The sequence below is a fragment of the Trichosurus vulpecula genome, chromosome 1 (genome assembly GCF_011100635.1).
Source record: "Trichosurus vulpecula isolate mTriVul1 chromosome 1, mTriVul1.pri, whole genome shotgun sequence".
In the NCBI taxonomy this organism is placed as follows: Eukaryota; Metazoa; Chordata; class Mammalia; order Diprotodontia; family Phalangeridae; genus Trichosurus; species Trichosurus vulpecula.
The window spans coordinates 54,333,530-54,361,116 of record NC_050573.1 but is presented as its reverse complement, the minus strand read 5'-3'; the positions used below and the strand labels follow the sequence as shown (position 1 = coordinate 54,361,116).

The window sequence follows — 27,587 nt, the reverse complement described above, 5'->3', positions numbered from 1 at the left end:
TACCAACCTGGGAAAGATCTGTTTCACTGGGTAAGTAAAACACCCTGATCCTTAGAGGCTGAGAAATAGGCTTCAGGGCTCTGGGACTGGGAGTGTTCTGGGAGGGCATATGGCCGGAGCCAACAAGTACTCCATTACACAGGCCTCCCATCTCCTGACTGATTGCCTTAAGCCAATGACTCTCCGATCTCAAAGCATCTTCTGTCTGTTAGCTTATCCACCCCATAGAGCTCACCCTGGTCCAGGCCTAATTACCTGTCACTTAGGTGGTTTTAACAGCCTCCTGACCATCTTCTCTACCTTAACTAGTTCTCCATGTCTTGCAGAAGAAAGTCCAAACCCCTTAGCCTGGCATTCAAGGCCTTCTACAATTTGGCCACAGCTTCCCATGTTAGAATAGATAAGAGATGCTGGCCTTGGAGCCAGGAAGACTTAGTTCCAATCTCACCCTAGTCACTTGCTGGTTGTATGCCCCTAGACAAATTCCTTAATCTCTCTGTGCCTCAGTTTCTCATATGTAAAATGAAGGGGGGAGGTATGTGTTGGACTAGGTGTCTTTAAGATCCCTCCTAGCTCTTAATCTAGGATGCTGTTTTTCCAGCCTCCTGCTTTTCCCCTAAAACACTTTACTCTCCAATCCAAATGGACAACTCAGTTTCCCGACATTCTACACTTTCTCATCTCTACATGAAATTCTCTTTACCTAGAATGCCTCTCCAGGACTCATCTTCACAAACCCATTTTCTTTTGTCTCTTGTGAGTACCTCAACTCCCTTCCCATTCCCCACCCTGCCCCAGACTCAGATTTCTGAGCCTCTCACCAAGATTCCTGGAAAAGAGACATGCCTCTCAGAACACCCTAATTCTGGAGCCATACAGGTGAAACATACAGGTTATATATAGTCCATGTCCTGGCCCTGGCAGTACCAGTACCAACTGCTCACAGAACCTCTGAGCTGGAAGGAAGCTCAGACATCAGAAGTCATTATCTCCTCCAGCCCCCTCCATTTCTCCCCCTTCCCAACAAGTGGGAGGCTGTCAGTTACTTATGCATCTCACCATTTCATTCTCCTACTCGATAAACTCTATTACCTCTAGAATCAAATAAATATGCACCCCTCTGTTTGGTGATTGAAGTCCTTCGCAGTCCTTTCTCCCCCCTCCTTTTGTTCCTTCCTTCCTTTCTTCTTTCCATCCTTCATTCCTTCCTTCCTCCCTCCCTCTTTTCTTCCTTCCTTCATCCCTCCCTCTCTCCCTTCCTTTCTCATTCCCTTTCTTCTTCTTTCCCTCCCTCCCATTCTTCTTCCTCCCTTCCCATCCTCCTTTTCTTCCTCCCTCTGTCACTTTCTTCTTTCCTTCATTTCTTCCCTCCCTCCTTCTCTTCCTTCCTTCCTTACTTCCTGTCGAATCACCTTTGATCTATTTAATATGTACCTATCACTGTAAAGTCCTCCAGGTGATCTTTCCAGCCTATCTTACACATAACTGGCCCTGTGAAAACTTCACGGCCAGCCAACCCAGCCTTGCCACTGTTACACACTCCATCTCTCCTCTCCGTGCCTTGGAAGGTACAGGCTCTCCCTCCTGCCTGCCAGGAACTTCCTCCTCTCCTCCACCTCTTAAAATTCCTCATTTCTTTCAAAGCCCAGCACTACTTCTTCCCTGAAGCCTTCCCTGATTCCCCTAGAACCTAGTGCCTCGCCTGTACCAAATCACCTTATATTGATTTTGTATATACTTGTATGTGTATACATTTTCTTCCCTCATAGAATGTAACCTTCTTGAGGGCAAGTATTGTTTTACTTCCATTTTTATATCCTCAATGCCCAGTACAGTGTCTAGCACACAGTAGCCACCTAATGAGTGCTTCTTGATTGCTTGAGCTAGAAAATGGAGATAATCACACTTTGGTCAATCCTACTGGATTTATTAAGCGCCTCACGTGTACAGGTCCTGTGCCAGGTGGTGAAAGTGAAACACTTCCTGCTCTCAAAGAACTTATAGTCTAGGTAGGGGACACAAGTACAGTGATAAGTACATATTATATAGATCAAAGGCAATTTGTCGGGAAGGAAGGAAGGGAAGGAGGGAGGAAGAAAAGAAGGGAGGGAGGATGGGAGGAAGGGAAGGAAGGAAGGAAGGAACAAAAGATGGAAAGAAGGAAGAAAGGGAGGATGGGAGGAAGGGAGAAAGGAAGGGAGGAACAAAGAAAGGAAAGAAGGAAGGAAGGAGGGAAAGAGGGAGGGAGAGAGGGTAGGAAGAAATGAAGGAAAGAGGAAAGTGACAGAAGGAGGAAGAAAGGAAGGGAAGGAATATGGGAAGGGAGGAAGAAGAATGGGAGGGAGGGAAAGAAGAAGGAAGGGAATGAGAAAGGAAGGGAGAGAGGGAGGGATGAAGGAAGGATGAAAAGAAGGAAGGGAGGGAGGAAGGAAGGAAGGAACAAAGGATGGAAAGAAAGAAGGAAGGGAAGGAGGGGGAGAAAAGGAAGGAGGGAGGAAGAAAGGAAGGGAGGGAGGATGGGAGGAAGGGAGAAAGGAAGGGAGGAACAAAGGAAGGAAAGAAGGAAGGAAGGAGGGAAAGAGGTAGGGAGGGTAGGAAGAAATGAAGGAAAGAAAAAAGTGACAGAGGAAAAAAGGAATGGAGGGAAGATGGGAAGGGAGGAAGAAGAATGGGAGGGAGGGTAAGAAGAAGGAAGGGAAGGAGAAAGGAAGGGAGAGAGGGAGGGATGAAGGAAGGAAGAAAAGAAGGAAGTGAGGGAGGGAAGAAGGAAGGAAGGAATGAATGAACGAATGAACAAAGGATGAAAAGAAGGAAGGAAAGGAAGGAGGAGAAAGGGAAGGAGGAAGAAAGAAGAGAAGGAGGGAGGGAGGGAAGGAGGGAGGAACTCCTTACCTTACAGGGTCATTTGGGGCAAAATACTTCTAAAACCTTATAGACCTATTATTATTAACCTTGGCACCTTGCAAGAGAGTCTGGGAAGGGGGCGCTGTGGATCTAGCAAAAGAGGGGGAAGGGTAGTGAACTGCAGAGTAGATGGAAGAAGGGAAAATATTCCGCTTTCTACAGTGTGTTAATTATTCTGAAGCTCTGAGCTCCCTCTGTCCCTCTGGGAGCCTTCTGCCCTGAACACATGGGCTCTTTCCCCCAGGAGAGACAGAAAGCAGGACAGCTCCTTTTGATGGGCCAGCTTGTCACAGATTCAGAAGGACGGACCCTTGGAAGGAATGACCTCATGGGGCCCCCTGATTTTTGACATCACCTGGAAAAAATATCCCCATGGTTAATCTCAGACAACAAGATGGAAATGGATGAATAATAGAATCTTAGATTCTTAGAATCACAGAATTTAAAAATTCTTATCAGCATTAGAAAGGATCAGAAACAGGATGTTGTGAAACTATAATGGTCAAACTTGACCCCAAAGAAGAAACATGAGAGGAACTTCCCCTTGCCCCTTTGTCGAGGTTGAGGTCCATGGGTATGGAATACTGAATATAAGATTGGATTTGATCCATGCGTTGATTGGTTTTTGCTGATTTTCCTCTCTTCTTCTCTTATTTTTTTAACTTTGTCAATAACGGAAGGCTGTCTGGGAAGGGGAGGGGAAGGCATATATGGAGAAATGCAGGCAATATGAAAACAAAAGATAACAATGAAAATAAAAGTTTAAATAAATATTTAAAAAACAAAATATATTAATGAAAATCTACTTTTAAAATTTGATTTACAGCTTTTGTTTTTACCTATGTTTCCTCCTACAGAAAAAAACTTTTTTAAAAGGCAAAGAAAAAAAGAAAGGACCAAAGACACCCCTTAACCCAGTCCCCACATGAAACACAGTCTCCCATAGTAGCCCCTACAAGGGATCGTTCAGTCTCTGCTCCTTGGAGGCTGGGCCTTTTGAGCTGGGCCATAACACTGTGGGGCAGCTCTGATTGTTGGGAAGTCTTCCCTTGCACTGAAATGAGATCTACCTCCCTAAAACTTCCGTTTCATCTTAGGGCTGCCCTCTGGGTTCACCCAGAGAGATCTACTCCCTGTGTCCCACCATGTCTCTTCAGAGATTTGAAAGCAAAGGTTATTTCCCCAACCCCCAAGTCTTCTCCTTGAGATGGCTAGAGAGCATTGGGAAAATGTCTCTTTAGGTTCCATACCCAGATGGTGATAAGGGCACTGAGTGAATTAAAAGAATAATGCCAGCCTACATTCATATCAAGCCTCATTACAAAGAATGTATAAAGGAACCATATCATGTGATCACTCCAATAAAACATTATTATACTGATTTTACCAATGGGGAAACTGAGGCACTGACGGAGGTGGGGGGAGGGGGATGGGGGGAGGGCAGTGATTTGCTCAAGTCTGAGATTGCAACCCTGGTCTCCGGGTTCTAATTTCAGGCTGCTTCTTATCCTCCAGCCCTCCTCCCCTGTCCAGCATGCTTCCTCCTGATCCCTGCATTCTGCTAAACCCATGGGATTTCATTGTCCAATGTCCTACGTGCTCCAACTGTACACATTCCTACCCCCAGCTCTCATTCACCCCCAGGTGCCAGCAGCATAGAAGCCCGTCTAGGTCAAAGCTGGTGACACCAAGAACCATTCCACGAAGGAACAGGCCCTCTGTCCCCACCTCCTCCCTGCTCCCAGGACCCCCATTCACCCTAGGAACCATGAAGGTCTATGGCATGTTACAGGTGGAGGAGCCCTCAGAATGCAGAATAAAGAATATTAGAGCTTGGGGGTAGGCAGAGCTTAGAATATAGAGCATGGAGTGTCAGAACGAAAAGGGCCCTTAGAACATAGATCGTAGACTTCCAGCTGGAAAGAATCTGGCAGTCATTGAGTACAATCCCTCAATTTATTGATGGGGAAACCACTGAGTGGTTAAATGACTTACCCAAGGCCACACAGTTAGCCTGAGGCAAAGAGATTTGAACCCATATCATTTAATTCTAAATCTGGCACTTTTTACCATACCATGCTAATGTCAGAGATGGAAGAGAACAGATAATGTCAAAATTGGGTAGGAGGGTGGGAAATAGGCAGGAGGACACTTAGAATGTCAGAAGGAGCCTTAGAACACAAAATATCAGAGCTGGGAGGGCCCTTAGATAATGGGATATCAGAGCTGGGAGGGCCCTTAGGACATGGGATGTCAGGGCTGAGAGGGCCCTTAGGACACAGAAGGTCAGAGCTGAGAGGGCCCTCAGACACCATCCAGTCAAAGCACTGAAAGTTGTGGCCACATCCTCCCTGCCCCCCAGTACTGGTTAGCTCTAAGGAGAAAGGAGCTCATAGCATTTACAGTTAGAAGGGAGTAGGGATCATTTAGTCACCCATTTTACTGATGCAGAAACCAAGATGCAGGGAGAGGTTAAGGAACATGCCCAAGATGACACAGTCAGGTCTAACCAGTGGAAAGTTTCGGCCAAAGGCCACAAGATGAGTTGGAGACAGAATAAGAATTAGAACCAAGACATCCTGTTTCCCAGTCTAGGGCTTTCTCCATTGCCCCTCAGCTCTCCATAGTCTTCCCTATCTCTACACTTTTCCCATCCCTAACAAATTAAATCCAGTCACCAACTCTGGCAGCTTTCTCTAGTCTCCCACAATGAGATGAGCAGGGAAGTTCTGTAATTAGCAGAGTGTTACCTCCCTACAAATTAATCCACAGATTTAAATACCTGGAGACTGTTCTGCTGAGAGCCTGATGTAAGCAAGAGGCCCCCATCAGTGCCAGGGGAGAGCTAGGTCAGCAGGCAAAGCCCTCCAGTGGCTCTTCAAGGACTACCCCACTCCTGCTCCCATCTTGGCCTTCTGGGAGACAGATTAGGGAGGAGATTTGGAGGCCAGCCCCACTGTCAGAGGCCAGATAGTTTATTGGGGCTTTAGGATTTTATAGTTAGATGGGACCTTAGCAATCATCTCTAATCCATCTCCCTCATTTTTCAAATGGGGCATCTGAGACGGAGAGAGAGAGAAAAAAGGACTTGTTAAGCGCATGCAGTGAATGCATGGCACAATCTGGTCTAGAACCCAGGTCTCCTGAACTACAGGCCATCTCTTTCTATATTGCCTCTTGCTGAGATCATAGCTGTATGTGAGCTGTCCAACATCTGCTTTATTTTTCCTGGAAGTTCAGGTCACCCAGTACCTTATTCCTCTTGCTCTCTGGCCTTATACTCCACAAATGACCACTAGAAAGCCCCTGCCCCAAGAGGTTGCAGAAAGGTGCTAGCCTCTGAAAGCAAAAGGACCCCAAGAGATCAACTGTGTCAGTCCCGGTATGGAGGCTAGATGCCTCTGTATCTAATCGGTTTTGTCAGATTCCCCAAGCACTATTTCCAGAACTTCAGAAAAGCTTTCTCAGGCCCCTACACTGACCCAAGATACCCACTTTATCTAAATTTTCTGAGCTCACAGGCAGTCCCCATGTCCTGGAATATAATAAATAAATAGCATAACTATATTGTAATAATGTAATAAATCCATAAGGATTTATTAAGCACCTACTATGTGCTAAGCATTGAGAACACACAAAGACAAAAATGAAACAAGTCTTTGCCCTCATGGAGCTAATATTCAATCAGAAGATGGCTAATTTTTTGTTTTGTTTTGTATTTGATTGAGTCTTCTGAGGATTCTGGTCAGCCTGGGGATGTGGAGAAAGGTGACAGAGAGCAAGGAAAACTCACCAGAAAGGCTAGTGACATACACTGGCAGAGCTACCACCCAAGCAGCCCCTGCCCAGTCAGGTCAGTTTCACTTGTAATTGGCAAAGGGAGAAGAGTCAGTCCTTACCGGAGAACATAAGGACAACATTCTAAGGCTCCTCCACTGATCTGCAATACTCACTTTTGTTAAACCTCCTAGATTTCCTTTCCCTGCGCCCCAATTTTTACATCTCTGCACTTGCTGTGTGTAGTCATGGATTAGGAAGGGAGGAGTTTTATGGGAGAGGGGTCTTCATCTAAATCAAGCTTATCTGCAAGCACAGCTCCCTCCCTAAACCCTGGATACCCTTCTGGGGAAGTCTCAATTCCCCTTGCTCTGCGCTTCCCTGCCCCCATCCCCAAGTAAGACTCACCCCAGGCAGAGTCTTTTGTTCGTGCAGAGCGGTCTGGGCCTTGATGGCGGAATCCCGGGCGCAGTAGGTGAGGAAAGCGCACCCTGAGGAGGGGAGAAAGAAATGGTAATCAGGTGTTAGGTAGAGAAAGGCGATTTTTTTTCCCTTCAGGTGTGCTGGAGCTACCTTCAACAGTTCACAAAGATGGGTAAATTTTCAGTGTGAGCATTTATTCCTTGGAAATCGGCAAACTCTACAATAGATCAGGGCTTGGTATGATGTCTTGTTGACTGTCTAAACTTAAGAAAATAATGTCAGATGTGTTAATAACGAATATTAAATTTAAAAGTATGTCCAGTGCATTTTTTTCCTGGAGAGCCAGTTAAATATTTGCCAGCCTCCCCACTGCTTTCTTCCACATTCTCTGTTCCCCATTCCTGAGTCCCATTCTTGGGACAGGTCTCTTGTTTCTCTTCATCATCTTCTGCCCTAGGTAGAGAAAGATGTCCATTCTCCACCTCATCCCGTCCTTTAGTTGTTTGTTAATGATATGGAATGGGGCGGGGGGGGGGGGGGGGGAAGAGTAGGGAGGAGCAAGAAAGAGGGCTTGGGTTGAGATTTGCTCTGGCTGGGGAGGAAGGAGAAGAGGAGGCAAGAGGCAGAGGGTGTCATTAGAAGAACAGCCAAAGATGAAAGCCCACAGAGGAAGGACCTTGTTGAAATAGGGATTTGTGGATGGGAAGTGGGAGTGGAAGGAAGACAGAGGAAGTAATTACTATAATATAATTTGGGGAAGAGGAAGCACCCAGCATCAAGGAGACTACCTGAAAATCCCCAAACATCAGAGTGTAGAGGGACCTTAAAGGGATCCTACGGAGCATTGATTTAGAGCTGAAAGGGATCCTAGCACTCACCTGCCTCTCACTTGACAGATGAGGAAACTGAGGCCCAGGGAGATGAAATAATTTGTCCAAGGCCACAAAGCCAGTAGAGGGAAGAGCCGTAATTGGAACCCAGCTTCTCTAATTAATCTTTATCTCATTGCCTCATCCAAACACAGACAATGTCAGGGCTGGAAGGAGCCCTAGAGACTAACTAATGCCATCCCCAAGTTTATATGACCCTAAGGGTGGGCATCTCCAGGGAGTCTCCACTCCTTTGATAATCTCATTCACTCTCCGATTCCAAGTAAAATGGGCCAACAACGCCCTAAGCCCAATGCTTCAGACTGGACTCATCCTCCACCCCTCTATCTCTTATTCTTTTGATGGGCTCCTGGCAAGACTTCTCCCTGTCCCCACCCACCTACCCAAATACAAACCATTTGCCAAATCCTACTAATCCTAATTCCAAAGGTATTTCTCAAATTGGTACTTTTCTTTCCACTTCTACTGCAAATATCTTAATTTAAGCCCTCCTTACGTCTTGACTGGACAATTGAAATAGCCTCCTGACCAACCTACCTGTCTTCAGTCTCTCCCTACACCTTCCCACCCTTCATTCTGCTGTCAAAGTAAATTTCCCAATGCACCAATCTGATCAGGTCACTATCCTAGTTAATAACCTTCATTGAGTCCCCAGTGCCTCCCAGATAAAATACAAGTGCCTCGGGCTGGCCTCTAAAGTCTGCATTTATCTGCCTTTGACTTCCCTTTCCAGCTTTATTTCTCCCTCTCTGCCTTCAGGTGCTTTGAACTTGCAATGCAAACTGGGCCACTCAAAATTCCCCAATATAATTCTGTCATTTTTTTTAACTTATTGAGATTTGTGTCTCTCAACCTTCTACAGATTGTAAGCGCCTCGAAGGCAGGGATCATATTGTTTTTCATCTTTGTATCCTCAACACCAAGCATAATACCTTATACATGGTAAATGTTTAATAAATAATTACTGAATTAAAGTCAGAGTAAGTACACAGAATGGAACCTCTGAGCTGGAAGAGCTGTTAGAACATGGAACATATTGGGTGAAATCTAGGGTTAAATGTAAAGTCATACATTTGGGCTCAAAAACTCAACTTACAAGTACAATATAGCAGAAGTCTGGTTACATAGGGGTTTACCTGGGAAAAAAAGAGCTGTGTATTTTCATGAATTGCAACTTCAATATGAGTCAACCCTGTGACATATATGGCAACCAAAAAAGCTAATTTGATTTTAGGCAACATTAAGAGAGACAGAATATCCATGACTAGGCAGGGGGACAGCCCTATTGTGCTAGGTTCTCATCAGAACACAATACTGCTCATAGTTCTGAATATACACTGATAAGCTAGAGGGCATCCAGAGGAAGGTGATCAGAACGGTGAAGGGTCTCAGGGTTATTCCACATGAAGAATGATGGAAAGAACTAATGGGGATGTTTGGCCTAGAGAAGAAAAGAAGATGATGGACATAAGGGCTATGCTCAAGTATTTGAAAGGTTGGTATATGGAAGAGGAATTAGGCTCATTTTGGCTGGCCGGGAGAGTAGGAGTAATCTATGACAGTGGTGAATTCAGTTCTTACAAGCATTGTTACAGAGGTGTAGACTTCACTCAACTTGATAACAGGACGAATTTAAGCATCTGTGTGGCCCAGTGGATAGAATGGGTGGCAAGCCTAGAGTCAGGAAGACCTAAGTTCAAATTCAGCCTCAGATACTTACTAGATATGGGACCCTGGGCAAGCCACTTAGCCTTTGTTTGCCTCAGTTTCCTTACTGTAATATTACTAAGCCTTTCAGAGTTGTTGTGAGGATAAACTGAGATAAGACTTAGTGCTTAGCACAGTGCCTAGCACATAATATGTGCTATATAAATGTTAGCTTTCATTATTAAAAAAAAAAAACTTCCAAACAATGACAGGTGTGCTGAAGTAGAACAGGAAGCTCTGAGAGGCCTCTGAGGAGGTCTCCTTCACTGGAGGTCTCCAAACAAAGGCTAGAGGACCCTTTGTTGGGTATGTTGGGGGGGTGGGGCAGGGATTCTCGATCATGTATGGGTCAGACTTGGTGGCCTTTGAGTAATTTTCTGTGTCTGAGATTCTTTTTCTATGAATGTCAGAGCTAGGAGGGCCCTTAGGACACAGAACCTTAGAGCTGGGAGGTCCCTTAGGACACAGAATGTCAGAGCTGGGAGGGACCTTAGGACACAGAATGTCAGAGCTTGGAAGGTCCTATAGAACATAAACCCAGAATGTTGGAGCTGGAGGAGACTTCAGACTGTAGAAGAGCAGACCTTCTATAGGTACCTTCCCTTGCTTATCAGACCTGTGACAGACTTATGGATCATCTAATCCAACTCCCTCCCTCGACAGACATTAAAATTTAGGGTGGGGAGGGAGGGAGTGGGTGTGGGGGGAAGTTCACCACTTCACATCTTCACCCTCAACATTACTTCCCAGTGTCCTGTTCTGATCAGACCAATTGTCTACAAAACAAACCAACAAAAAAAGAAACCTTTGATGATTCCCCAATGCTTTCCCAGTTTAAAAATAATAGTCTCCCCATCCTCACCCCTACTGCACTCTGGCATTCAAGGTCTTCCAAAATCTTGATCCAACCTGTCTATATAATTGTATCTCCTGCCTGTCACATAATCTATGTTCCAACTAAACTAAATTGGACACCTTGTCCTCTGCAATCTGGATTCCTATGTCTCAGACTGATCCCCTCCCTGTTCCCATGCTGAGGTATTACTCTACCACCACAGCCTGAACCCTGACACCCCCTATGTGAAATATGCTGCTGGTCACAAAGAAGAAGGTGAGAAAAATACAGATAATTCAGAGCAGCCTATTCCCACTGCTAGAGATAGCAGGCAGAACTCCCTTTCCAGAGGGGGTGAGTCAGGGGGATCATCTTTGTACACAAAAGATAACACATGCATTTGTAATAATAATGACAATAGCTGACATTTCTATTATACTGTGCAGTTACAATGTACTCTCCCATCCATTATTTCATCGGATTCATCCTCTATGTGGTTGCCAGAGTGATTTTCCTAAGAGGTCCATCTGACCGTACCACCCTGCTACTCAATAATCTCCAACCACTCCATATATATGTATGTATGTATGTATGTATGTATGTATGTATGTATACATACATATATATATGTGTATATATGATGTGTGTATAATATAATATTGTGTATGTATGTGCATGTACATATACACATATGTATACATGCACATACACATACATATACACATACATATAAAATAAGATAAATAAAAACGTTGTTGTTCGGCTTGAAAAGTTCCTCCCAACCTGGCCCCATCCTCTCTCTCAGACTTAATTACACATTACTCTCCTCCATGTGGTCCAGGCAAACTGGCCTTTCTGCTGTTCAACTCCTGCTCTCTCTTCTCACCTCCATCCCTTAGAATCCCCAGTTCCCTTTGATATTTAAGCTCAAGTGCCACCTTCCACATGAGCCCCTCTTGGTCTCCCCAGCTGTTGGCCGCCCGTCCCATACAAAGGTCACCCTTTCAATGGATTTTGTACATTCCTATACACGTGTTTTATCTACCCCTAGATATGCATATGTTGTCTCCCTCTTTAGAATGTAAGCTCTTTGAGGGCAAAATAATGTCATCCTGTGTTGCTCCCTCAGCTCGGTGCCTGGCCCGAAGTATGTACTTAAAAGCACTTGTTTGGTTGGCTGAATTGATCTTTCCAACAGCTCCTCAAAGGAGGCAGGGCAGGGCTTATTTTCTTCATTTTACAGAGGAGGAAACTGAGGCTCTGAGAAATTGAGTGACTTTTCCAGGGTCAAACCACTAATAACCAAAGGGACTGGGGCGCAAACCCCAGAGCCTCTGAGGCTCATCATGGTCCTGCCCTTCATTTCCAAGTCCAAGCCTTTTCACCCATTGGCAGGATTTCCAAACTTTGTACTCCCGTGTGATAAGGTTCCAGCCAGAGGTGCTTCTAGAGTTGAGCCAGGTGTGTGGAAAAACAGATTGGCCTTTGTTGTTGGTCATCCCAGGGCTCCTCTGGGGAGTGTGGAGGGCCTTGGACTCTCCAGTGCTTTGAGACCAAGAAGACTTTAAATACCAACAATGAATAGATCATCTCAAGCCATTTACAATCCAATCTTGGCTCTGATAATTTGATTTGTAGGAAGGGGAGAGGAGTGGAATCTATGCACAGCAGCCCTTTGATAATTTAACAGGCTCCAAAAATATGGAAATCCCTCACTGGCAGAGGGCGGAGGCTGCCTGCCAAGGGCTAGCAGTGGCCAACTGCATCCAGGGGCCAATTCTCTTCAGTAAATGTTGCTCCTCTCCCCTGCCTGCCAGCCCGGTTCAGCCCCCATGCCAATAGCAGCCTCCAATTCTAGCTATGCTGAAGGTCAGTGGGGAAAGGAGGAGGGAGAAAGAAGGTAAGAGACGAATGACTTGAGCCCCGAGTCTGTCCAGCAGGCTGGCCTCAAGAGCAAGGATGTCTAGCTTGGCAGAAATTACAACTGGCTCTGGATATTCATTTTGGGTTCAGATTAGTCTTAGAATCAGAGTTGGACGGGACCCAAGAGATAATCTGAACCTTGGTTTCCCCATTGGTAAAACAAGAGAGTTGGATAAGAAAATCTCTAAGCTCTCCTCCACTTTTAAATCCTATGATTCTATGTTCTATGTTCCAAAATCCTTTTTAGCTCTGACATCCTGTGTTCTGTGTTCTCAAGTACCTCCTGGCTGGGTCACAAATCAGAATCTTCTTCGTTAGAGGTTGGTCAGGGGATAAAGGGAATCTCAACAAATCTCGAGCTTTGTGGAAGTAACTCTAACTCGACAAGACTTGTTATTTGAATTGTCTAAAAGAAATTGACTAAATTTGGTCTTTCTCTTTATTATTTTTCCTTTGAGTATAAAGTCATGCTCTGCTCAGTCATTTGGTCCTGAGGCACCAAAATGAAACTAAAGTATACTGAGAGACAAGCTGTCTCCGTGGGAGAAAGTATGGCATAATGGGAAAGGACCTGACCTGGCCTTGGAGGAGACCTGGATTTGAGTCCCTGGCTCTCCCCCCCACTTTGAATCCATGTGAACTTAGGCAAAATATGTCCCTTCATGGGGTCTCAGCTTCCTTATCCTTTGAATGAGTGGGCTGGGCTATTTAATAAAACCAGGGTTCATGCTTTCTTTCAGTTCTGACATCTTGGGTTCCAAGGACCCTCCCAGTGCTGACATTCTATATTCTAAGGGGCCTCCCAGCCCTGACATTCTGAGTTCTGAGGGCTGTCTCAACTCTGACATCCTGTGCTCTAAGGGCCCTCCCATTGCTGACATTCTATGTTCTAAGGGCTCTCCCAGCCCTGACATCCCATGTTCTAAGGGCACCCCACCCCCCAGTTCTGACATCCTGTGTTCTAAAGGCCCTCCCAGCTCTGATTTTCTACATTCTTTGTTCTAAGGTTCCCTTCAAACTCCAGCAGTCTAGTGGAATTGCATGATCCTAAAACCTAAAACCAGCCTCAACCCAATCCTTGAACTTGGTACTGAACATGGTCCTCCTTCAGAATGAACATTGAACCCATACTTAATCTCAACCCTGATCCCAGTCTCAGCCTTAGTCCTAATGCCCACCAGACATGTCATATACAAGTCCTCTTGTTCACAAGAAGAAGCCAGGCAAGAAAGTGTGGATGAAGACACAGCTGAAAGCATGACGGTCCCTGACTGTAATCAGGATGCTTCCTCTATGTGTCTGAAGAACACCATTTGGACAGACCGCCCACTTAACAGATGGTAACAATCTTTCACTGCTCCCATGCCTGTCCCACTTGGCTGACTCCCACCAGCTAAGCAGGGTCAGACTAGTCTTGACTTTAGATAGGAAACCAGGTCTCTTCTCTTCCTTGTCTTCCAACCCTTCCAACACTACCCCTCCTCCCCAGCTAGAGGTGAGGATCAGAGACGGTAGATGGTGAGAAGAGCCAAGACCAGGAGAAGAAATCATAACACTTCAACCTGAAAATGATGGGGAAAAGACAGTGCTGTCTCCAAATCTATGCATGGCCCTGTCCTTGGTACTCATTTCCTATACCTTAAATGAGTTCCTTGGGAAAACTCTCATGAATGTTCCAGTCCTTAGCAGAGGGGGAGGATGGGCCAAGGATGGCAAGACATGGGCTTGTCCTCCATCATCAAAGGCCTTCTCTTCAGGCTACCAAACCAGGTCTCCTGGAGTACAGCTTTCAAACTGAATCTTTGGGCAGAGCTATCCTCTTCTGGGGATCCCAGGAAAGGCAACTTCTTTGGGATGCCTTTGGGGGCTCCTGTCCTCCCTCTATCCCTGGAGACCTCAACAAATCTCTACAGCTTGGAACTAATAGGACATCTCTGGCACCTCCTTGATGACCTCACCACAGTGGCCAGTGCCTTCCATCCTAGCTCTGACGTCTGTCTCAGGCCAGTCCCCTACTTGCCGCTCTGATGGCCACCACCCTCATTCAGACTTTGTCACCTCTTGCCTGGACTATGACAATGGCTCCCTAGATAAGCTCTGTGCTTCTGGTAGCTTCCTCTCTCTTCCAGTAGGCAGAGTGATATGATGGAAAGAATAATTGATTTTGGAGTTCGATCCCAGCCCTCCCACTTCCTACCTACATGGACCAGTTACTGAGCCTGTCTATGCCTCAGTTTCCTTATATGTCTAATGAAGAGGGAAGGCCCTTCAAGCTCTAAATCTATGATCCCGTGAGCCCTCCTTCACGGGCCATTAGAATCATCTTCTTAAAACCCAGTTCCGATTATGGCCCTCACCTAATCTGACACATTTTATGAGTCTCCAGTCCCCAGAGGAGAAGGTATAGAATCTGTAGCCTAGCATTCAAGGTTCCCAACAGTCTGATTTAAGTCTGCCTTTGCAAATTAATCTCCCCTTCCTATATGATATGTTGCAAATAAACTGCTATCTCTAAATGTGTCCTGTATCTTCCTCCCCCTGGAATGTTGGTCCACCATCTTTTCCTTTGAAACTCTCCCCATTTTACAGGTCTTGGCTTCCTCTGAGCTGTCTCTTCCTCTGGGGAAACTTTCCTGATCTCGCCAGCAGGAAGTTTATTGAGCTTTGCATGCCTTTGTGGGCCTCAGCACATTCTGCTTTGGTATTTCTGTGGATATCTCAACCTCCCTGGTAGACAATGAGCTCCACGAGGGCATCTCTTACTCACTTCTCTCCCCCTACAGCAAGCCCATCACAGGGACCCACAATACGGTCATAAGAACTTAATAAATGCCTATTCAACAAAATTGATATCTATTCAGCGCTTGTATAGCGCTGTAGCAGGCATTTGAACTCCTGAATGAATGAAGAAAAGAATGAATTAAGAAAAAGAAGAGACAACCATGTACGGAGAGCTAGGAAGGCCCTTAGAACACAAAGTATCAGATCTGAGAAGGTCCTCAAAACACAGGATGTCAGAGTTGGGAGGGCCCTTAGAACACAGAATGTCAGAGCTGGGGCGACTCTTAGAACACAAAGTATCAGAGCTGAGAAGGTCCTTAGAACACAGAATGTCAGGGCTGGGAGGGTCATTAGAACACTGAATGTCAGAGCTGGGAGGGTCCTTAGAACACTGAATGTCAGAGCTGGGAGGGTCCTTAGAACACAGGATATCATAGCTGGGAGGGCCCTTAGAACCTAGAATTTCAGAGCTGGGAGGGCCCTTAGAGCACTGAATGTCAGAGCTGGGAACGGCCCTTAGAACACAGGATGTCAGAGCTGGGAGGGCCCTTAGAATGCAAAATATCAGAGATGGAGGGAACCTTAGAATCTAGGAAGTCCAAGCCGGCAAGGACCTGAACACAGAATATTAGAGCTGGGAGGTACTTGAGAGATCATCTAAGCCTTTTTCCCACAGGGAAATAGGACCAAAGGCACAGATGGGAAAACCAAAGCTCAGGCAGACTGAATCTCTTGCTCCGAACACAGAAGGCAGAACGGCCCAAGGCTCACAAAGTGAGGCCACCCAGACACATAATTCCCAGGCAAGAGCCCAGTCAGGGAACCCCAGTGGGACAAAAGCCTGGGTCTCTGACTCTCCACTCATCCCTCTCTGGGATACAGAGTTGCATTGACTTTAAAGAGAGAATCAAAGGACTTCTAAATATGTGTGTATGTGTGTGCATGTGTGTATGTGTGTGTGTGTGTGTGTATGTATGTGTGTGTGTACTTGCTATGGTGAGGGGCCTTGGGAGAGAAAGGGCACTCTCAGACACCAGCCCAACTGGGCACACTTGCCCAGGATCAGGCATTCAATAGAATTTAATTCAACCCAGCATCTGCTGAATGCCCACTCCATTCAAGGCTCTTAGAGCGGTAAGACTGGGGTTCCAGCCCTCTGAGGCTGGGTTTCTTCTTCTCTAAAGGAAGGGAGTTGGACCAGATGGGCTTGAAAGTCCTTCCTAGCTCCAAATCCTATAATTATCCTATAAGCTGTAAAATGGGGATATTAACACTTTCTCAACCTCCTCAAAAGATCACTATGAAAATCCAAGTGGTTTGCGGCTGTGAGGTGCAACCCTTAAGTGGAATTGTTATGTAAATTTCAGGTACTGAATAAATGCTATGTTACTGAACCGAGCAAACAATTAACAAGTATTTATTGAGTGCCAATTATGAGCCAGGTACTAGGGATTCGACAAAAATGAAACAGTCCCTGCCCTCAGTGAGCTTATAGTCTATCAGAGAGAGAGACAATGTGAACCTAAGGAGACATACACAAAATGGATATAAGATAATTTGGGTTAAATTGGGAGGGGGAGGAGAGGAAGGAACAAGCATTTACTGAATGCCTGCTATGAGCCAGGTAGTGTGTTAAGTGCTCAAGGAGGAAAGGTCTATGTAAAAGGTGACCTTTGAGCCAAGCCTTGGAGAGATTCTTCTCTTGGAGACAGTTACTGACAATGGAGGAAATCTTGGAAAGTGAGGAGAGAGAGCACCCCAGGTATGGGAGACTGCTTGTGCAAAAGCAGGGAGAGGAGGGATGAAGTATTATGTGACAGGGTCACTAAAAATGCCGGTTTAGCTGAACCACCGTGTGTATGAAGGAAAGGGGGCGGCAAGGTGGCGCAGTGGGTAGAGCACCAGCCCTGAAATCAGGAAAACCTGAGTTCAAATCCAGCCTCTGATACTTATTAGCTGGGTGACCCTAGGCAAGTCACTTAACCCTGTTTGCCTCAGTTTCCTCACCTGTCAAATGAGCACTCCAGGATCTCTACCAAGAAAACCCCAAATGTAGTCTCGGAGAGTAAGACGTGACTGAAAGGACTGAACAAAACATGTCATAAGACTGCCAAGGTAAGATGGAGCCAGGGAGTGAAGGGCTTTAAGTGCCAAACAATGGAGCTTATATTTAATCCTACAGGTAACATAGAGCCACTAGCATTTATTATCATTATTATTAATCATACCCAGTCACTCCAGCTAATCCCAGGGACTTAAGTCAGCTGGGATACAATGAGATCTTCATCCAGGACCTCCTGGATGCTAGAAGGTACTCTGAACCAGTCAGACAGAGCCTGGTTGTTCATACCTCCTCTCCCCCAAACAACTCCTCAATTAAGGCTGAACAGGACCCTGGAGGGCCCCTGGTTCAGCCACCTGCCAAATGCCATGATCCTTTCTACATCTTTCCTGACTCAAGGTCACCCTGCTTTGTGATTAAAAACATCTAGGGACAGGGAGCTCTGTCCCCTCCAGACTCTGGCTGTTGTGACAAGTCATCTTTATATCAAATTCAACCTGACTTCTCATGATTTCCCCTATCCCTACCTGTCCACTTTAGAGTGGATTCCTGCAGCAGAGTCTCTGGCCTGTCTCCCCAATCAGGTCTCCCATTTCATAAATATTTGTATGTTCACAAGCAGGTGGGAAAGTGTGGATGGTTTAATGTAGACCCTCCTTGTTACCAGAGGAACTCCTTATTCCACACTCCCACCCACACCTACACTCACACACACACACACACACACACACATCTACAAATACGCACACACCCCACCCATCTTAACATGCTAATCTACTCACTGCCCCCCCCCCACACGTGTACAGACACACCAGCTAGCCACAGAGGTAGTGAAGCTGTACATTTCATCTCCCCAGTGATCCTTGGCTCTCTGGAGACTTATTCCTTCCATGCCCCTTTCAAACGCCACCTCCTCTAAGACTTTCTGATCATCTGAGCTGGAAGTGAGATTTCCATCTTGTCTGAGCATCTCATCTGAAACTGTCTTGTCGAGTTCTTTTCTTGATCACCGTTAATTGGTACATCTGTCTTTTCTCTCCCACTGGGCTAGAAATCAGAGAGGGAAGAACTAGCATGTATTAAGTACCTACTATGCACCAGGAACTTTTTACAAATGTTATCTCATTTGTTCCTCACAACCACCTTTGGAAGTAGGTGCCATTACTTCCCTATTTTATAGATAGGGCAACCGAGGCAGAGGTTAGGCAACTTGCCCAGGACGACACAGCTGGTTAGTGTCTGAGGCTGAATTTGAAATCAACTCTTTTTGAGCAGGCCCACTGCTCTCTCCACTGAACTACCTAGCTGCTGCAACCTTCATGAGGGCCAGGTCTAGGGACATAGTCAGCTAGAAGTGACCTTAGAACACAGAATTTCAGAGCTGGAAGAGACCTAAGAATATAAAGTGTCAGAGTTGGGAGGGACCTTAGAACATAGCACTCAATTAAATCCAGCAAACCCATTTAGGCACCCACTATGTGCTGGACACTGTTCCGGATGCTGAGGATAGAAAGACAAAATGAGACAGTACCTGCCCTCAGACAGATAAGTAAATACAAGATGCAAATAAATACCGAATAATTTCTGGAGATGGGACATTAACAACTCAGGGGAACTGACAAAGGTTCGTGTCAGAATTGGGAAGGTCCTTAAAATAAGTGGAGAGACCTCTTAGGACATGGAAAGTCAAGAAGGGCCTTTAAGAGATCATTTAGTCTAACTCCTTCATTTTACAGGACAAGTCACTTCTGCTGAACCTCCATTTTCCCACCAGTAAAATGGGCATGACAATTCCTGCCCTGTCCACCTTCCAGGGGGCATTGTAAAACTCAAATGAGGATCTGAATGAGAAAGGGCTTTGTGAAATGCATGTGAAAGATTCCCACAGCAGGTGCTCAATAAAATTAGATGATTGATTAATATCAAGCCCAGAGTTTCCCGGGGCTCAGACCATTGCTGCTCCCTCCTCCCCTGGGAAAGAACGAACAGACCAGGTCCCTTGGGGACCCCCTCCCCCTTCCCTTGTGCTGTCCACATCTGATCCAACAATCCTGCCCTGAAGTAACACAGGAATTGGTCTTCTGTCTCTGCTTGTCTGACTGCATCCCCCAGCCCTGGGGTTTAAGCTGATCAGCTTTCACCTGGCATAATGCCCTATAAGTCTCATTCCCCTTTCCATCCCTTTGCCTCACCTCTCCCACCTCCCTCCCCCCTTCCCTGTCTCCAGACTTCCCTCCTTCCTCTGTCATCTCCCTCCGGATTCCACATCAGGCTGTCTCTGAATCTCATGCTTCAGAGCTCCCTCTCCTTCCCTCCCTTCCCTCCTAAAACCCACTGGGGAGGACACCCAGGCCAGACCCTGGTAGGAGCTGCCATCCCTCCAAATCTTGGCTTGCTGGCCAGTGGTGTGTGTCTCCCCTATTTCTGATCAGCCACTTCCTTCCCTCCCTCCCACAAAATAGCCCATTTAAGACAAATATTACCATTAATATGCAAATGTATATACGATTAACATAAATAGAAAAAAAAAACAGCATTGTGAATAATACCAGGGGAACTGGAGTAACCCGAGCCACTACAGAGGGTGTTGGAGCATTAATATTCATCTGCTAATATGAATATATAAACCACTTCATAATAATATTGACATTAAGGCATTAACATTCATAGAAAAATTAACGACGCCCACCAGATGTGCCAAATTTGCCAGGTCCTGGGCCCAAGAGGGAGATAAGAATAGGGTGCTGGGTCCTGGGAAGAAGAAGGGGGGAGGGGGAAGACAATTTCCTAAACATCACTGGATGGCCTCAGGGGCTAGGGGCCGGAGGGGCAAAGGAATTAGAGGAATGATTGGAAAGAAATGGGATGGGGGAGGCAAGGAATGAAACCCCTCCCTCCCCAAATTCTATTCTTGCACTCACAAGCATCCTTCCCTGGAAAGAAAATTGAGAACCAAAAACAGCAGCCCCACATGCTTCATCTCTGTGTCTCTCTGCCTTTCTCTCTTGGTCTCTCTTTGTCTCTTTCGGTCTCTCTCTCTCTCTCTCTCTCTCTCTCTCTCTCTCTCTCTGTGTCTCTCTCCACAAATACGTATCTACACACATACACACACACCAAAAAAAAAAAAACCAAAAAACCCAAACAAAAAACAACTCAGAGCAGAGGTTAGGGGAGGGATATAAATATATGTATATGTATATATATATATAATATATATATATATATATATATATATATATATATATATATATTTGCTATAGAATCCTGTGTTTCCGAATGAGTTTTGTTACAAGGAGCCCACCCAGGTAATGCCAACACTGGCCTTCTCATCTCCATACAGGCTAGTGACAGATTTCTGCCTCTGTCTGTAGCTTGACCTCAACCTACAAACGCAGACTATATTTAACGGGCTGTTTGTAATGAAATGAGTGTTTTATTCACGGGCTCCCCTCCCCCTCCCCTGCCCTCCTGGCTCCCAGCCCCCACCGTGCCACACCGATCTATTTTCGAGGCCCAGCATTGTCAGATGGTAACAGGTTTGTTCTGAGAGTGGTGGCACACACACACACACACACACACACACAGAGACAGCAGTTTTATTTCAAGTGCCCAACTCAGGGAGCGATCGTATCCATCAACACCACCAGTTTTCGTGGAAACGATGCTTATTCCTTCACCCTGTCCAAGGGGGCTCTGGAGAGTTCTGGTCCCACTCTCCAACCACATGCACAAACACATCCTAATCTCCCCAGCCTTCAGCACCCAGCCCTGTCCAGACATTTCCTCTCAAACCTAAATAGCTGCAGGTGTGACAAAGAGTCAGGGGTGGGAAGTACTGGGTTCCAGGTCCACCTGTGCCACAGAGTCACTGAGTGACCTCCATCAAGACTCTTTTCTTCTATAGGACTCAGTTTCCCTAGCTATAAAATGAGGAAAATAATCCCTGCTCTTGCTGGCCTCACAGGGTGATTCTGAGACCCAAATAAGATACTGGGCTTGCAAGGTAGTCTTCTTCTGATTGGCCCAATCAAATGTCCATTACTCCCCTCTTTGGCCATTGTACCCCAGCAACTAGAGAGCCTTCTCTTTCCTTCAGTCTCACTTGAAACACACACATAGCTCTCCATTAATTTGCTGACTCCCTTTCTAGAATCATATAATGTCGAATGTCAGATTGGGGAGGGGCCTAGAACATAGAATGTCAGAAATGGGAGAGCCCTTAGAACTCAGGATGTCAGAGCTGGGGAGGGCCCTTAGAATATAGGATTTTGTAACTGAAAGGGACATTATGGATAATGTAGTACAAATTCTCATTTTTCAGATGGGGAAATTGAGGTCCCAAATGCAAAGTGACTCATCCAAGATTACAAAATCATCAGTGTCCGAATTGAGGTTAGAACCCAGTTCTTCTAATTCTTGGCCCGGGGTTATCTCTAACAAGAACCCCACGCTTCCTATTCCCCTCCCTTCCAATACTCTTCTGGATGCCTTCAACCAGACCTATACTTAAGCATAGGACACATTACCCCAGAACCTAAACTGGTATGTAGGTGGCACCTTGTCTACTGGGTCCCTCTCACCACCTCCTCCAGCACTGGAGCAAGCCATGGTAACTCAAGCCCACTCCTCAGGGAAATTCTGAAACAAAGGTGTAAGGCCATGGCACAGAAAAGGGGTTCTAAAAGGGGGAACCTGCCTATGAACTATGCTTTCATAGAAATGGACTCCTCCAGGGCTCCAGCAGCTAATCATATCCAGATAAACCTTAAAGAAGGAATCAGGAACATCTTGGTGTTTTATCCTCTCCCCTCATGTCACCATAGGAGCATGGCACTTGTCCAAATAGGGGTACTTATATTTGTCACCCCAAAGATTCTATGAGGCAGAATAGCCTAAAAGAGAGAGAGAGGAAGGTGAGTGATGTCCCTTGCATTTGGGGCATACCAAATACTCCTTCCTTAATTCCATCTCCTTGGGTCCAGGAAGTCATTACCCAGGGTAGACGAGTCCATGATTCTAACTCCCCCAGTGTTTGGACTCTCCTTTCCCTGCCATGATGATGAAGACTGATCTCAATAGGAGAGAGTAACATAGAATTAGGGAGATGTGTGTGTGTGTGTGTGTGTGTGCATGTGTGTGTGTGTGTGTGTGTGTGTGTGTGTGTGTGTGTGCACGAGCTCGTGTGCGCACACTCGAGCTCAGAGGGGAGAGGAGGAAGGGAAGGTTAATTAACAAGGAAAAAAATTGCTTCAAATCTCCTGTCACCAAGACAACAACCCTCCCTCCCCTAGTTTCTTGAATCACACCTCAGGAGCCCAAGACACCAAGAGTACCTTGTGAAGAGAGCCCTGGTCTACTGCAAAGCATGCTAGCAGCCCTGTGGGACAACCTCCAGCCCCACCCTGGGTGGGAATCTTTCTAGATAGTGATGATTCATGTTTCACACATGTTGGAAGAGGGAAGGGAGTAGGAAAGGGAAGGTTGAGGAATTTGGGCCTCATCAGGGCCTCAGAGAAGTCTAATCTACACATTCAGTGTCCAGTTCTTGGATCTTTTATCAAATCTAGCCATCTCTATCACAGGACCAAGCTGAGGGGAATGAGCAGAAGATTTTACTAGGCCAATTTAGGGTTTTCACTAGGCAATGTTGAGAGGGATCCTCCACTAAGGGAGTGTGAGGGCATCAGCCTTCCCTTTAGGGGACCTGGCAAAGGCTTCAGAATGAGCTAGCCCTCGTAGATTTGGGCTGGACATCTGTCCAACATTCTCTCCACATGCCCGTCCCATCGGGAAAGCATTCTGGGGGGAAAGGAACCTCTGGGTCATGTTTGAGACTTCTCAAAGATGGCATCTGGAGAGGCACACTGAAGGTAGCATGAGTTAGGGCCTCCAGCCAGGGGTAGAAGGTCTGGGGCACCAATGGTTCTCTGGGGCTTCAGTACCTGCCCAGCAACTGGCACAAAGATCCTCCATGCATGTTTCCATCTCCCTAACTATTCTTGATTGCTCACAAGGGAATTGGAAACATGGATGCCAACAACACAAGCCTCCCATATTTACCATGTCAACTCTGTCCATAATTCCTCTGCACAGGCATACCCTCACAGAACAACTGACCTAACAAGAGCAATCTGAACCCAAGATACAAGTTGAACCATAAACAATTTTCCTCTCCTGCTTATCACTGGATTTTTCTTTATTTTAATGAGATTCTATTCTACAGAGGCAGATGATCTGGTTGTAGGAAGCCCACCTCCTTCTGGTCTGGGCAATTTCCTATTTCTCTGTCTATCAAAACTAGCCAAATGATTCTCATTTCCACACCAGGATTCTGCCCTGCTCTGCCTTTGAAGGACTCATTGTCTCCAGATAGAGGGAACCCTTCACCCCATTCCCCCAACCTGCCTCATCCAGGATTAATTTAGGCACGAGGAAATGGCAGGGCGATGGAGGGGAAGGATGAAGGGTTGGATGGAGGAAGGAGGGGGATAGATGCTTTCCAAAATGGGCAAGAGATGGGTGAATGCAAGAGGAAGGGAGAGACAGACTCTTTTCCCCAAACCTTGGGGGAAGATTGCATTTTCATAAATAGGAATGCTCTTCCCATAGATCCTCTCTCCCCACACATACCCATCCCCTTTTTCTTTGTAGTTACCAACTAGCTGGCCTCCTTGGCATCTGTTTGCACACTGGACAGTTGGACCTTTAGTGTTTCTGATATCCCCAGTCTCTCGCACAGGCTCGTCCCCTTTGTGAAAATTACCAATGGGATTCTGTCCGGAGGTTAAAACTTCCTGGGTTGCTCCTGTCAAAAGCTTGGATGAATGGAAAAGTATGGAGGGGGACAGCTCTAATCTGCCCACACCACCCCTAGAAACCCAGGGGGAGTGGGAGGAGGAAAAGAGGGAGGGCTGATGGGGGAAGTGAAGAAGATGATACAGAGGGGTCTGGGGTGGGGGAGATGAAAGGTATGGGGGGATGGGATGGAGAAGGAAGGAGGGGGAGACAGGAGAGAGAGAGAGAGAGAGAGAGAGAGAGAGAGAGAGAGAGAGAGGGAGAGAGATGCTGAGGAGGAAGCAAAGGATGGAGGGGGAGGATGGAAGGCAGTAGGAGGATAGAAGTGAAAAGAAAAGGGAGACTGATGGAGGATAGGGGAAGGAGGAAGGAGAAAGGGATAAGGAAAAGGAAAGGAAGGAGAAGAGAGGATGATGATGATGATAATGATGATGATAATGATGCCAGAAGGTGGAGTGGGGAGGAGGAGGGATGAGCGAGAGCAGGAGGGCGCTAGGATGCTAGAAGAGGGGTAGCGACGAGGAGGAGAGGAGGGGGCAGGAAGGCGTGGGGGCAAGCGGCGGGTAGGCAGCGGGCGGGCGGCAGGCGGCGGGCGGCGGGCGGGCTGGCCCCAGGGTGGGGTGGAGAGCAGAGGGGAGGGGCGGGGCTGGGGCGCACCTTTGTGCATGCCGGTGTAGCGGTCTTTGAGCACCGTCAGCTCGTAGATCTTGCCGAATTGCTCGAAAAGGGGCTTGAGGTCCTTCTCCTCCAGGTTGCGGGGGATCTGGCCAACGAAGAGCTTGATCGCGTCCAGGTCCTTCATGCTGTCCGGCTGGACGGGGGGCTCGGGGCCGCTGCTCATGGGGGAGGTTCTGGACTGCAGGAGTTGCTGCTGCTGCTGCCGCCTCGCCTCGCTCTCCGTCAATCTGGCCATGCCCGAGACCGACACAGGTTGGATAAGAGCAAATGAACGGAGGAGAAAAGCTCTCAGCTGGAGAGGAAGCTCTCGCTCTCAGGCCAGCGGCAGCATCAGGACCACAAAAGAAGCGCTCCGTAGCGACACCTGCTGGCCCGAGTCCGGCTCTGCAGCCTCGGGCGCCCAGTGCCCCCGCCTGGGAGAAGGGAGGGAGGGAAGGAGGGAGGGAAAGAGCATGAGAGAGGAGGGAGGGGAGGTCCGGGACGCTCCAAGGATGGCGCTACGGAGCCCCCTCCCCCATCAAGGACACAGAGATGCTTCCCTCCCCGTCTAGCCAGGGTACAACGGGCCGCCTCCGATGCCCCGCCCCGGGCACACACACACACCTAACCTTCCAACCTTGTCACCACTCAGAGCTACGGGTTAGGGGGCAGGGGAAGGGATAGGCCTATGAACATCGTATTTGAGGGAATCTCGAGGTGAAGGAGCAATAGCATAATCTGGTTCCTTTCCAGTCCTCTTTGCTCTTGCTCCCTCCAAATGGGGCAGCCCAGAGTAGATGGGAAGGGTTCTGGACTGGAATCCAAGAGACCCAAATTCTAGTCTTAGACTCCCTGCGTGACCTTAGACAAGTCACTTCCCCTCCCTGGGCCTTGAGTTTCTTCATTTCTAAAATGAAGGGATTGGACTAGATGGGCTCTGAGATCCCTCCAGTCTGATATTTTTATTTCTAATGTCCCTTCCAGACCCAGCACTCAACTTTTCTAAGGCAATTATACTTAATCCAATAGGAGCAAAGATTAATGGAGAGGGTTTGCTCCTTAAGGTCTAGAGGAAGTGAAAATGCCTCTTCACCAAAGAAACATCTCCACTGGTCCAGGGAGCTGGGAAGGGTACTCCTCCAAACCAGGGAACAAATACATGAATTTATAAAGAAAACTATAAAGAGGGACACACTATGACCACATCTCTGACACCATGTGGTCTAGAACCAGTTAGGAATGAGGGGTGGTGGTGGTTAGGCATAAGAAGTTCCAAACCTAGAACCATCTGATGTTACATTCTAGAATTTCTCTGTCCTGGGAACAAGGCATCACGTTTATGGAATGCAATGGAACATTCCAGCCTGATCCAGGCAGAAAAGAGGCAGAGAAAGGGAAAGTAGAACATAAAAGGCAGGAAGATGTAAAAGGAGGTACAGCCTACAATCCAGATTGAGAGAAAAGACGCTTGCAACACGTAGATACGATGGGGCTAAGAGGCAAACTGGAAGCGGATTGGTGGCCGGGGAGTGTCTGGAGAGCACCCTGCTTCTCTGGCCACAGGACCTCTACTGGTGCAGGTGATAGACCACCAGACCTGGGAGTGCAAAGAACTAGGCTTGAAACCTGCCATAGAAGGAAGAGATTCCTCTCTGCCTTGAAATTAACCAGGGAAAAAAGGGGAGAGTCCCCTGCTAGGAAGAACACAGCATCCCTTCCCAACTCTCCCTCCTCATTTCCTCCCATCTCATGGTGGACAAGCAGGAATTGGGTTCCAGGGAAACCGAAAGGAAAAAGAAGATGAGGAGGAAAATAATTGTTTTTCTCTATCTCCTGCCTGAAATCTCTCTGCTCCTTGGTTGTGGAATTAATGCTATGCATTGCTCCGAGCCTGGCCCTCTCTCCCTCTCCCTCTCCCTCTCCCTCTCTCTCTCTCTCTCTCTCTCTCTCTCTCAGCAGCCCTTCCTCCAATAGTGATTGCTTTTATAGCACCATCATCTGGAGGTGGAGGAGCTGCTGATTTGAGAACATTTATCAAAGCATTACCCAGGCCAGGGAGTAGGTGGGAACACAGGGAAAGACAGCTTTTCATCACCATGGCAGAAGCCCAGGGAGGGAAGGCGACAGAGGCAGATGGTCCTGCCTGCCACCTCACCACCCCCGTGCTGAGGCGTCATGGAGCAAGAAGGAGCAGGCACTGGGGTCTCTGCTGGGGGAGGAGGGGAGGTCCCTGGGGCTACTAGAGAAATACCTCGATCCCTAACACAAATCCTTGTGGATGCACTTGGAGAGAACTTGGGAAACCCATGTCTGGTAGAGAGCAGCCCATTATAGGCGGGACGCTGATGAACTGGAGCTGCTGAGGGCAGCTAGGGGTGGATGACTAGGATATAGGGAAATTGGGGGCGGGGGTAGTATTTATTCTGTAGAAGACTTGGGAGGCAGCATAATCATTGTCTTCAATAGGAAAGAAGTGGTAGACCTGTTTCTTGTGGCTCCTGGGTCAGGATTAGAATCCTAGATTCTTAGAACCAGAAAAATGTCGAAAGGTTCTTAGTCCAACCCCCCATGGCAACATTCCTCATATTGACAAGAGATCCCATAGCGTGCCTTTGAAGCTGCTCCCCTGGGAACTATGCTTGGGCACTCTTAGTATGTCAAGGCCCCGAAATGCAGAGAGCCCTAGATCTAGACCTACTGACCTAGGGCCTTGCCTGGTTTTAGCTCCATTCAACAAGATGACCCTTCCAGGATAAGCTCATCTCATCTAATCTCATCAACCTGAAGCCCACTCCAGCCTTGAATGAACCACTTCTCTCACCCTCCTCTCTGA

The 27,587-nt window shown here is 47.0% G+C and overlaps 1 protein-coding gene across 1 annotated transcript; it reads right to left on the bottom strand.

The window, feature by feature from the left end:
- Positions 1-6,649: 6,649 nt before the first annotated feature.
- On the bottom strand, positions 6,650-25,020 carry LOC118858559 (CUGBP Elav-like family member 5). The gene is made up of 3 exons (XM_036769161.1): positions 24,755-25,020; positions 7,023-7,172; positions 6,650-6,654 (listed from the first exon to the last, which is right to left on the bottom strand). Exons 1-3 carry the CDS (start codon positions 25,008-25,010, stop codon positions 6,650-6,652), a joined length of 411 nt encoding a protein of 136 aa, XP_036625056.1. The 5' UTR covers positions 25,011-25,020.
- Positions 25,021-27,587: the final 2,567 nt, after the last annotated feature.